The 12,216-nt window shown below is 41.0% G+C and overlaps 1 protein-coding gene across 2 annotated transcripts in view; it reads right to left on the reverse strand.

Moving 5' to 3' along the window:
• KIF18A (kinesin family member 18A) overlaps positions 1-12,216 on the reverse strand; it is a 138,062-nt gene that overhangs the window by 11,418 nt on the left and 114,428 nt on the right. For both annotated transcript variants that reach the window (XM_077460853.1, XM_077460852.1), the window contains exons 15-16: positions 3,994-4,405; positions 1,964-2,068 (exon numbers count right to left, since the gene is read on the reverse strand). In XM_077460853.1, coding sequence (XP_077316979.1) covers positions 1,964-2,068; positions 3,994-4,405 — 517 coding nt within the window. The remainder of the gene's footprint in view (positions 1-1,963; positions 2,069-3,993; positions 4,406-12,216) is intronic.

Raw genomic sequence — 12,216 nt, forward strand, 5'->3', positions numbered from 1 at the left:
AATACCCGAAAAAGAAAGGGGCTAACATGGCATGATATCGTTTGAACAATTTATTAAAAAAAGATAAGGTAGCACACTTACATGTGGATGAATAAAATACAGCATATACGAACAATAATAAGAAACCGGCCGGTAAAACAGGAGCCCGTCCTCCTCTCAAACAGCGTGGTGGCGTCACTACGTGCCCTCCCAGACGCGTTTCGTCACACCTGACGTTGTCAATGGGGAACACCATTGACAACGTCAGGTGTGACGAAACGCGTCTGGGAGGGCACGTAGTGACGCCACCACGCTGTTTGAGAGGAGGACGGGCTCCTGTTTTACCGGCCGGTTTCTTATTATTGTTCGTATATGCTGTATTTTATTCATCCACATGTAAGTGTGCTACCTTATCTTTTTTTAATAAATTGTTCAAACGATATCATGCCATGTTAGCCCCTTTCTTTTTCGGGTATTACTGAGCTCCACGAGGCATATCAATATCTGGAGGGCATTATTGGGAGATGGAAATCTGACCCACTTAAAAGGAGGATATCTTTTGACGGGATCCATTTATTATTTACAAACGCTCAAATTGCTTATTTTTCTGGTAAGCACATTCATTGTATGGTGACGGGCACTTTTAAGAGTTTTTGGATCGTGTTTAAATCACCGCGGTGTCACCGACTCTTATTTGGATTCACACATGAACTTTCTTTGAATGGACTTTGATTTATATTATTTTTTATATTGTTTTTTCACTTTACATATTGCTTTGTTTTTTATGCACTTAAGGTGTTTTTTTCATTGTGATAATTATTTAAAGTTAATATCTATTTATTTTGATATTACTTTTAGACATTTTTTATTATAGGGTTGGCGCAGTTTTTTATTTCTGCATATTTGTTTGGTGTTACATCACATCTATTGCTGCTGCCTGTTTCACATTTTATTTGCTTTCATGTTTCTTTCCTAGCGCGGAATAATTTTTTCCATAAATCAATAATTGTATGTAATCAATTAACTCGGTGCATTCAGCCTGCCCTTACATGGCCGAGATTCGAACAGTCTATGGCCCGCCTAAGCTTCAGTTTAGTAGCAAAAAAAAAGCTGAAAAAACACAAGACAAAGGGTAGGGATCTCTGTGTCCTGTGATGTACTCAAAAATTAAATAAACCCCCATCATGAAAACCCTTAACCAGACTTTTCATGCTATTAAGTGACAAATCTAAATTTGTGCTCCTGCATTGTCACCTTGGTATATGCATTACAAGGGGCCATGCCAGTGCAATTTTTGGGAGGCATGGTCCACCATTTTCACCATCAGAAAATGATCTGCAGCCAATGTGCATGTAGACAGGAAGTGATACAAAGAGGCTGCATTGCAGCACTGAGATGCAAAAACAAAAAACAAAAATGTATTTTAGGGGGAAAAAAAAGACCAAGGCTTATGAAATATCACTTTAGCATACGAAAGTTTAAGTTCACATCTACTTTAAAGCAAACAATCGTGTTCCTTATGATTTGACCAAATGCCAAACCGTGAACAAAATAACACTATTTGTGCTGCAACGTTTCATATACAAGTTCAGTGAAAAAAAGGTGAGGGCGATTATAACTGTGAAACCAAGAGGGAATCTGTCTCTGTATAAAGTTGGAGGATTTTTGTTCTTCATTATAAGGAATAAGCTTGACGCGTAAAACCAAGTGTGTCGGAACCTTTCCTGTTTAGTGTATTGAAGTGAAATGCTGTAAAGGTTGCCTTTAAGGGAAAGATTTGTAAAACCTGCCCTCTGGAAAACCCAATGTTAAATTAAGAAAAGCAGAAATAGGGAAGGAAGAGAAACAATAGACCGAGGGATACAACTGCAATAACCTGGTATTTATATAATACTGTAAGATTTTCATAGAAATGTCATTCGGAGAGCCAACCTCTAATTCATTCCAGACAGGAGATCTTATGGCACGAAGTGCACAATCTTACCTTAATAGCTTTCTCTTTCTTTCAGCAGCTGAAGTCATTGCCATGTAGGATGGCTTCTCACTCAGCTTTCCTGGATTTCTGCTCAGCAGAGATGGGAGTCCAAGCCTGTGAGAACAGGGATTAACGGCTTTGGTAAATGTTTGCCTTTGACAATATGACAGTCAGCCTTACAATGCATATAGTTCTGCGCGTTTAGCATGGAGAACAAACGTCAGAAACGGTGGAACTAAATACTGCTGGGAGGAGGATGTGAAAAGGAGTCCTGTACAAATATAAAGTTCTAATGAATCCATTTCGAGCACTACTTAGTAACATGCAAAAAGCACTGGTGTGCAGTAACAAGATCTGCATTCCATAGCTGGACTATTGTCTAAAGAGAACCTGTCACTAAGTAAAGGCTGCCCTTTGGGCATCACATAATTTGAAGAGAAGAATACCAAAGCTGCTGAAACTGGGAAAGAAAGCAATTTCATTCAAGTCTGTAACCTCAGTAAAACTTGGGTTTAGTTTACCCCAGGGATCTAGGAGCCCCTTTACAGTGCAATGCTGCAAATCTGCATTATTCACACGATTCTGAGCCATGTGACGCATCTCCAGATCCCCTGCAGGTATTGTAATTGGTGAAGAGTGTGACTAAAAAACTTTGTAAATGTTCCTGCTGAAACCTTAAGGTATTCTTGATTCAGCTACCCATGCTACAGGACAATCACCCTTAGACCATTCCAATGCCTGGTTGTTCTCCCCAGTTAAGGTACTGCCTGAGTGGATAGTGTGGCATGTAGTCAATGCAGATAAATATATTACTGAACAGTGACTATAGGCAACACTATATCTGTCCTCCCAGCAATGGTCTTCATAGTTCGTAAGGTTAAATAAAGACACCAATCCATCCAGTTCAACCTGAGTGTCTACAATTGTCCCTCTCATCGGTCCCTACCCTTAAGGAGCCACAATCCAAGGCCCCCATTCATATATTAGGGCCAATTTTGGACAGAAGCCAATTAACCTAGCAGCATGTCTTTGGCTAGTGGGAGGAAACCGGAGTACCTGGAGGAAACCCACGCAGGCACAGGGAGAACATGCAAACTCCAGGCAGGTAGTGTCCTGGTTGGGATTTGAACCAGCGACCCTTCTTACTGCTAGGTGAGAGTGCTAACCACTACACCACTGTGCCGCCACCTTGCCGCCTCTTGTGTACGCACGTGCTAACAAATGTTAAATGCAGAATGACAGAAAGTAGAGCTCAGCGGTTTACAACTTCTCTCTGTGTTCAGTCATAAAGTGGGGAAGAGATGTGTTATTGAGCTGCAGCAGAAGAAAAATAAGTATTCTAACCTGCCAAACAAGGCTGTGCTGTGTGGAGGAGTTGTGTAAACCTCAGGACTAGATGGACAGCAATAAAAAACATGACAGGTAAGACAGCTTCCATATAGGATACTATAGCGCTTGCTACCAAGATGTTTCCTAAAAGCACAATCACCATAGCTATCATACTCATCCTCGACCTCATCTGGAAACAGATTTCTGACTTACTTGGAACAAAATAGGTGCATATCAAGCCGCCTGATACCTTACTGACAATGTTCCAGCAAGGATAAGGGTGCTAGAACTTTCAGGGAAGAAAAAAAAAGCAGTGTAAAAATTGGTGGCTTCTGTATTTCTTCTATATTTATATAAACACATTGGAGGTGCTAAAGTGGTGTGACCCCCAACGTTAAGCCAGCCATAGATGGAGCAATTTTCTTTCCTGCAACCACGGTCAGTGTTGAGTGTGTTCTTCTGGCGGGGGAAGCTGTGCCTGCCAGGAGAACAGCGATTACTAGCAGCCATAACAAGCGCTAGTGATAATCGCATGCAATATCCGTCAGGCTGGTTGTACCCAAGTTGATTAACTTAGGTACATTCAGTCTGCCCATAAATGGTTTGAATCATCTATGGATGACTATGTTGACACTCAAGATTCTCAACTAAAGTCTATTTACCAGTAATCTGTTTCCATACATTCGAGTAGTATGGGTCTAATTTATTACCTCTGGAACATGCTGGAAGGTGGATGTAGGCCTGTGCCACTGGCACTTGGATTCAGGTCAGTGTTGCCATGAGAAAGAATGACTGTGGAGTCCATGTCTTGCTCAGAATCTATCTTCATCTGGAAGGTGAAACCCCTGTTTTGGTTGCCTTTTTCATGAGCCATGAAAGTAGAAGCACTTTCCCGAGTGTCTTCAATGCCAGAGATTGTATTGTCATCCTTGCTGATAATGATGGTTTTGTTGGAACTTTCTGGGGTGTAAACAATAGGTAGGAGCTCTGCACAGATAGAATCGTCATGCTGATTTTGATTGGTAAATTGAGCTGCTGCCTGAGGAGACTCCATTAATTTCCTCCTGGTCTTTTTGCGAGGAAGTTCTTCTTCTAGCCTTGGAGGAACATTTTCTTTTAAACCTATCAAATGAGCATGCAAAAAGTGTCTTAGTTTGAAGAAATGGCATTTTCTTTTTCATAGCATGGACAATGTCAAGAACCAAGATCAAGAATCCGTTTTAAGATGACTTCTCTCTCCCCTTTTAAACTTGAACAAATTTAAGGAAAAACAAAAAACCCATGGGAAAAATATTAGTTTCCCTCCTTTTTAGATTGCCTGCAAATGGTTGGGTAGCTTCTATACATGGGAAACGTTCTGTGAAGCGCAATCTGTGAAACGTATTTTGACACATGTAAATATCAGAAAACTCTGCAATCACATAGGTTACATCTATTAGTGGGCTGGTTTGGCACCCCAATAGAAAGTCAAGTGTTAGAATCTAAAAGGTATTACGGACCATAAAAATGTTCTTTAGGCTAAATAGGCACAAAAAAAAAAAGCCATTATAGCTTTTGGATTTGGAATGGCATTTACAACAAGCTCATATACAGTGATGGAAAAAAGTATCTGATCCCTCTGCTGATTTGGTACATTTGCCCACTGACAAAGAAATTAGTCTATAATTTTAACGGTAGGTTTATTTTAACAGTGAGCGACAAAAAAAAAAAAAAAAAAAAATCCAGAAAAACTAATTTAAAAAAAGTTATAAATTGATTTGCATTTTTAAATGAGTGAAATACCACACGTTAATCGACCCCTTCGCAAAACATGACTTGGTACTTGGTAGCATAACCCTTGTTGGCAATCAGAGGTCAGACGTTTCTTGTAGTCGGCCACCAGGTTTGCACATGTCTCAGGAGGGATTTTGTCCCACTTTTTTTGCAGATCCTCTTCAAATCATTGAGGTTTTGAGGCTGACGTTTGGTAACTCGAACTTCAGCTCCCACCACATATTTTCTATGGGATCAAGGTCTGTAGATTGGCTAGGCCACTCCAAGACCTTAATATCCCTCTTGTGCCACTCCTTTGTTGTCTTGGCCTTGTTTTTGGGTCACTGTCATGCTGGAATATCCATCCACAACCCATTTTCAATGTCCTGGCTGAGGGAAGGAGGTTCTCACCCAAGATTTGACAGTACATGACTCCGTCCAGCCTTCCTTTGACGCGGTGAAGTTTTCCTGCCCCCTTAACAGAAAAACGTCTCCAAAGCATAACGTTCCACCTCCACGGTGGGGATGGCGTTCTTGGGGTCATAGACAGCATTCCTCCAAACACAGTGTGTTGTGTTGATGCCAAAGAGCTTGATTTTGGTCTTATCTGACCACAATACTTTCACCCAGTCCTCTGAATCATTCAGATTTTAATTAGCAAACTTCAGATGGGCCAGTACATGTGCTTTCTCAAGTAGGGGGACCTTGTGGGCGCTGCGGGATTTCAGTTCTTTATGGCGTAGTGTATTACCAATTGTTTTCTTGGTGACTATGGTCCCAGCTGCCTTGAGATCATTGACAAGATTCTCCCATGTAGTTCTGGGCCGATTACTCACCGTTCTCATGATCATTGAAACTCCACGAGGTGAGATCTTGCATGGAGCCCCAAACCAAGGGAGAGTGACAGTTCCTTCCTTTTGCAAATAATAGCACCAACTGCAGTCACCTTCTCACCAAGCTGCTTGGCGATGGTCTTGTAGCCCATTCCAGCCTTGTGTAGGTCTACAATCTTGTCCCCGACATCCTTGGACAGCTCTTTGGTCTTGGTCATGGTGGAGAGAGATTGAAATCTGATGGATTGCTTCTGTGGACAGGTGTCTCTTATACAGGTAACAAGCTGAGATTAGGAGCACTCCCTTTAAGAGTGCTCCTAATCTCAGATCGTTACCTGTATAGAAGACACCTGAGAGCCAGAAATCTTGCAGATTGATAGGGGGATCAAATACTTATTTCACTCACTAAAATGCAAATCAATTTAACTTTTTTCTGGATATTTATTGTTACTCTGCCTCTCACTGTTAAAATATACCTACCATTAAAATTATAGACTAATCATTTGTCAGTGGGCAAACATACAAAATCAGCAGGGGATCAAATACTTTTTTGCCCCTTACAGTAGATGTGATAGTAAGGCACCCACACACTTTTGGTCATATAGTGTATAGTAAAATCTGCATTTGAAATATGCAATCAAAATAAACTGCAAGTTTGGTATTGCACTATTAAGTAGCCATTCTATTTCAAAATACAACCTAAAATACTCATCGATTTTAGAAATGTCTATTCTGTCGTAAAACAAAATAGAGCCTAAAAGATGTACTCTCTTTGTTGTGCAAAGACAAAAACATAAACATTTTTTTCAAATGCATCCACTTACAAAAGAGTTGAATGCAACTTCTATGCCAACACTAATTTAATAACAAAAGCTGTTAATCACCAAGCATCACATGCCAGGTATTACTCATAGATGCAGCAAATCTTTACAACAAAGCAGCAGAGCTGCCTTGAGTAACTATGGCTACCTATCTGTAATGTCATGAGGGAGCAGTGTGGGTGAATTTCAAACTCTTGGTCTCTGTGGTAACCTACATTTGTGCAACTAGATAAAGATTAGGGCCATAAACATATATTTGTGAATGTTGTCAATGTAAATTAGGTACCAATGAAATGATTCAATTTGTCAAAGTTTAATGATCAAATGCACAAGCAGCCAACGTATGTTCGTCTTGTGGTGTTATTTGTTTTAGAAATTACAGATCAGTGACTTTTGTGAGCAAATCACATATTAACCAAGATTAACACTTCCACTTATTCACAAGAGAAGCCAGATACTTTATACAGCAGTCCAGTATTCTATAACTCAAGGGCAGTATGTTCCAGGATATCCAAGTAAGCAAGCACACATTTTATGTATAGAGTGTATACAGTATATGACCCACTCATCACCACGGCAGAGACACGGTCACTTTACTCTGCATAGGAAAGGAAACATTGTTTCTTTAATTTAACCACTTCAGCCCCAGGTCATACTTTGCAATATGGTACTGTGTTACTTTGACAATTGCGCGGTCGTGCGATGCTATACACAGATAAAATTGAGGCGCACGCTTCCCCCCGACACCCTCAAATAGAGCTTTCTTTCGGTGGTATTTGATCAGCTCTGCATTTTTTTTGCACTGGGGGGGGATATATATATATATATATATATATATATATATATATATATTTTTCACTTTGTGCTTTAACCACTTAAAGCAGTAGTAAACCCGCAATTTTTTTTTCCTTTTTAACACCTGCAAAGCAAAAGGCATAATGAGCTAGTATGCACCGCATACTAGCTCATTATGAAATGCTTACCTTAGAACGAGGCCCCAACATCTGGCCCGATCCACGCCGAGGGAGCTGACATGCTCCCTCGCCGTTTCTTCCGGGTATCACGGCTCCGGCGCGGTGAGTGGCCGGAGCCGCGATATCGTCACTCCCGCGCATGCGATTTCATTCCGGCCGGTCGGCCACTGCCGGATTTTCAGGCCAAGAATCCCCTTGTGCGCATGCGCCGCTGCAGTCAGCGGCGCATACCGAGGGGAATATCTCCTAAACCGTACAGGTTTAGGAGATTTTTTTTACCTACAGGTAAGCCTTATTATAGGCTTTCCTGTAGGTAAAAGTTAAAAAAATGAGTATTCAACCATTTTAAGCCCCGGACCACTTTGCAGCCAAAGGACCAGGACCCTTTTTGCGATTCGGCACTGCGTCGCTTTAACTGACAATTGCCCAGTCGTGCGACGTGGCTCCCAAAGAAAATTTGCGTACTTTTTTTTCCCCACAAATAAAGCTTTCTTCTGGTGGTATTTGATCACCCCTGTGGATTTTATTTTTTGCGCTATAAACAAAAATAGAGCGACAATTTTGAAAAAAATGCAATATTTTTTCACTTTTTGCTATAATAAATATCCCCCAAAAATATATGAAAATATAATTTTTTTTCCTCAGTTTAGGTCGATGCGTATTATTCTACATATTTTTGGCAAAAAAAAAAAAACGCGATTATTGATTGGTTTGCGCAAAAGTTAGAGAGTTTACAAAACAGGGGATAGTTTTATAGCATTTTTACAAAAAATTTTTTTATTAGTAATGGCGGCGATCAGCAATTTTTATTGTGGCCACACAGGTGATCAATTTAACCAATCACAGGGATCAACACAATGAATAGCATGAATTGAAGTGATTCACGATTAACAATTGTCATGTGATCTGCTGTGATTAGTCACAGTGATCACTTGGTACAGGAAGCGGGCCAGTACACTGCCCTGTCATCCGCCGTGCCCAGAGGCCATCAGGCCTGCACATGGCACGTTCTGGGGAAGACGAAATCCACGAGGACAATAGGGCTCCCACTCGGGCATCATTTTACAATGGCCTGAGCTGGAAGAAGTTAAGCACAAAGAGGGAAGCCGATTGCTCAGCGCATACCACAACCAGACAGCAGAGGAATATTTTGGAACGGTTTCAGAACAGGGCATTAAAAAAATAAAATAGAGAATATCCTAATTCGGATGGAATGCAGACACCACCTCAGCTTCATGAGGAGCTCATAGAGCTTTCCCAGTGAATGGCTGTGAGATGGGGTGGGGGGGGGGGGGCGCATGTAAAGGACAATTCGATCATTGGAGGAGAGCAGGATAAAAGGTTCCCCAGCACAGATCGAGAAAAAACCACGCCGTGCTTTCATATGCCTAGTGTGGCCAATTTTTGATAAGAGAGCAGAGGTACTGGGAAGAACACAGGGTATTTCACACAAAAGAAGCAATACAAAGAGAACAGGATACTATTTCTTACAAGTACATGGTACAGCAGGCACATATCGGGAATGTTGGGATTACATATTCCTTAAGGAGACAGTTACACACAGGGCCAATCATACGCAGGTAATTGCTGCATAAGTGATTACAAGCGAAAAGCAGCAAATAGCTGTGGGCGAGGTCAGGCTCCTATTGCTTTTAATGGGGCCTCCCATCTGCATGTATGTGCATTGATTCCTGTTGAGTCTCCCGACAAGTAAATCGTAAACAATCCCATTTGCTGTAATTGGGGACTTAAAGCCCACCAACACCCCCCCCCCCCCCACAGTGCTCTGCGTTATGGCAGCTCAGATCATTTTAATGGGCTGCCAACACACTAGACACTGACGTGCACCATTTTGTGTTGCGCAAGAACATTGCGCTGTATTACGGACACTTCTCAGTGTGCTGGGTGTCACTGAAAATGAATAGGTATAGGCTGGCAATTTATTTTGCTTTAGGAGATCAGTGTATTTACAGGTTGCCACATGCTTAAGACCCACAATAGCAATAGGATGTATATGGGGGGTTCTTCACTGCTTACACAAACTTTTTACATTTTTTTTATCTTAATGCATTCTATGCATTAAGATAAACCTGTGTGCAGCAGCCCCCCTCAGCCCCCTATTACTTACCTGAGCCCTATTTTGATCCAGTGATGTTGCATGAGAGACTCGGCTGGCTGGGACTCTCCCTCATTGGCTGAGGCAGCAATGAAGTGCCATTGGCTACCAGTTGCTGCTAATCAAAGTCAGTGAGCCAATGAGGGGAGAGAGGGGGTGAGGCCATGACTTTCTCTTAATGGACACAGGGAGCTGTGGCTTGGGTGCCCCCATAGCAAGCTGCTTGCTGTGGGGGCACTCAACGGGGGAGGGGGGGGGCAGAAGCAACAAAACACGAGAAGAGGAGGATCTGGGCTGCTCTGTGCAAAACCACTACACAGAGTGGGTAAGTATAACCCGTTTTTTTTTTGTTAAAAATAACAGACTTTAGCATCACTTTAACCGCTTCGATACCGGGCACTTTTAGATGTTCCTGCCCAGGTCAATTTCCAGCTTTCAGTACTGTCACACTTTGAATGACAATTTGCGCGCTCATGCAACGCTGTATCAAAATAAAAATTTTCCCCACACAAACAGAGCTTTCTTTTGGTGGCATTTATTTTCCTGATAAAGAAAACAGAAAAAAGACTAAAAATTTAGGGGGGAGGCCTTTCTTCGTTTTGTCAGAAAATTCTGTAATTTTTTTCCTCCTTCACGGTGCGCTGATGAGGCGTCACTAAAACGAGAATCACATTTTTTTTTGCTCAGAAGATCACGATTCTTGCTGCGTAACATCTTTCACATTATACAAAAAAATTGGACTAAATTTGCCATTTTTTTTTGTTTCATTCATGAAAGTGTATTTTTTTTTAAATTGTGTTTGAAAGACTGCAGCGCAAATACAGTGTGACATAAAATGTTGCAACAACCATTTTATTCTCTAGGGTCTCTGCTAAAAAATAAATAAATACACACAATATATATATATATATATATATATATATATATATATATATATATATATATATATATATATATATATTTTTTTTATTTTTTTAATTAGCTGTAAGAACTCTCTGCACTTGTTAGAAAAAAAAATCGTGACATGCAGTTTTGAAGATCGGGAAGGGAAAAGAATTGCGATTTTGATTCTTAACGATTAATCGTGCAGCTCTAGCTGGCATCGATATGCAGCACTAATTTGCAACACTAGTGGGGACTGTCGGGGCGGCACTGATCATCAGTGTCCCGATTATCTGGTCTCCCCTGTGAGGAAATGCTACTGATGGACTCTACTTTCCTCACACTCTGTCAGTGTGAGGCGAGGAGAACCAATAACCGGCATTTCCTTGTTTACACGTGATCAGCTGGGATTGCACACAGCTGATTGCATGGGTAAAGAGCCTTGTCATTGGCTCTGTACCAAGATCAGGGTTGCGCCATGTCCCAGTGATGCCACGCCCCAGCACGGCAAGAGGGGGGCAACGTTGTATGACGCTGTCCCAGAACAGAGCATCCCGCCTGCTGTCATTTGTCTATACAGTGGGTAGGAGGTAGTTAAACCACTAGTTCAACAGTATCTTTTCCAGTGTTGCTTTAAGTGAATAAAGATGCAGGTAAAGATGATCTTTATGAAGCATAAGTAACAAAGCCCCTTGTGGTTATGTTCGATGAACAGAAAAACAAATTACCATTCTGCATAGAAACTAGACACCTACATTAGACATAATTAGTTTTGTGAGCCTCAGAAACAGCGCTTGTAACTGCTATTAATGGATATTACATGTTGACTATAGCTACCATCATTTTGAGTACAAATCACACTGTAGTACATACAGCTATAATTTAATTTATTCAGTCTCTCTCACCAATGTGTAGTATTTAGGCAACAGCAAAAACTCAGCAATGCAGATATGAGATGACACGTCTTTACTTTTTGTCATAATCCTGGTAATTTAACCTTAACCTGTAAAAGTTGTGCTTAAATTGGTTGTAAACTTCAGATGTGAACAAAGCATATCCCTCTATAGTGTGTACTTGTCTTAAAGCGCCGCATGCTCGTTTACAGAAGCAAATGCATATGTAAATGGAGTTCGCACCACAGATATGAGGCGTCACCGAGAACATATAACCGAGAGCAATAATTCTAGCGCTATACCTCCTCTAACGCTAAACAGGTATTCTGCAAAACCTTTTAAAGTGTCGCCTATGGAGATTTTTAAATAACAGTTTGTCGCAATTGCACAAGGGTAAGAAATTTTAAACCGTGACATGTCAGGTTTTATTGATTATTATTCATTAATCACTTACAGAATGGAAGATTTTGCTGCTTAATGACCAGGCCATTTTTTGCGATACGTCGCTTTAATTGACAATTGCGCGGTCCTGCGATGCTCTACCCAAACAAAACTGACACTTTTTTCCCCACAAATAGAGTTTTCTTTTGGTGGCATTTGATTCCCCCTGCAGTTTTTATTTTTTGCGCTATAAACAAAAAGAGCGACAATTTTGGGGGGAA

The sequence above is a fragment of the Lithobates pipiens genome, unplaced genomic scaffold, assembly GCF_037356315.1.
Source record: "Lithobates pipiens isolate NorthernLeopardFrog02 unplaced genomic scaffold, aLitPip1_a1.2 Scaffold_10, whole genome shotgun sequence".
Taxonomy (NCBI): Eukaryota; Metazoa; Chordata; class Amphibia; order Anura; family Ranidae; genus Lithobates; species Lithobates pipiens.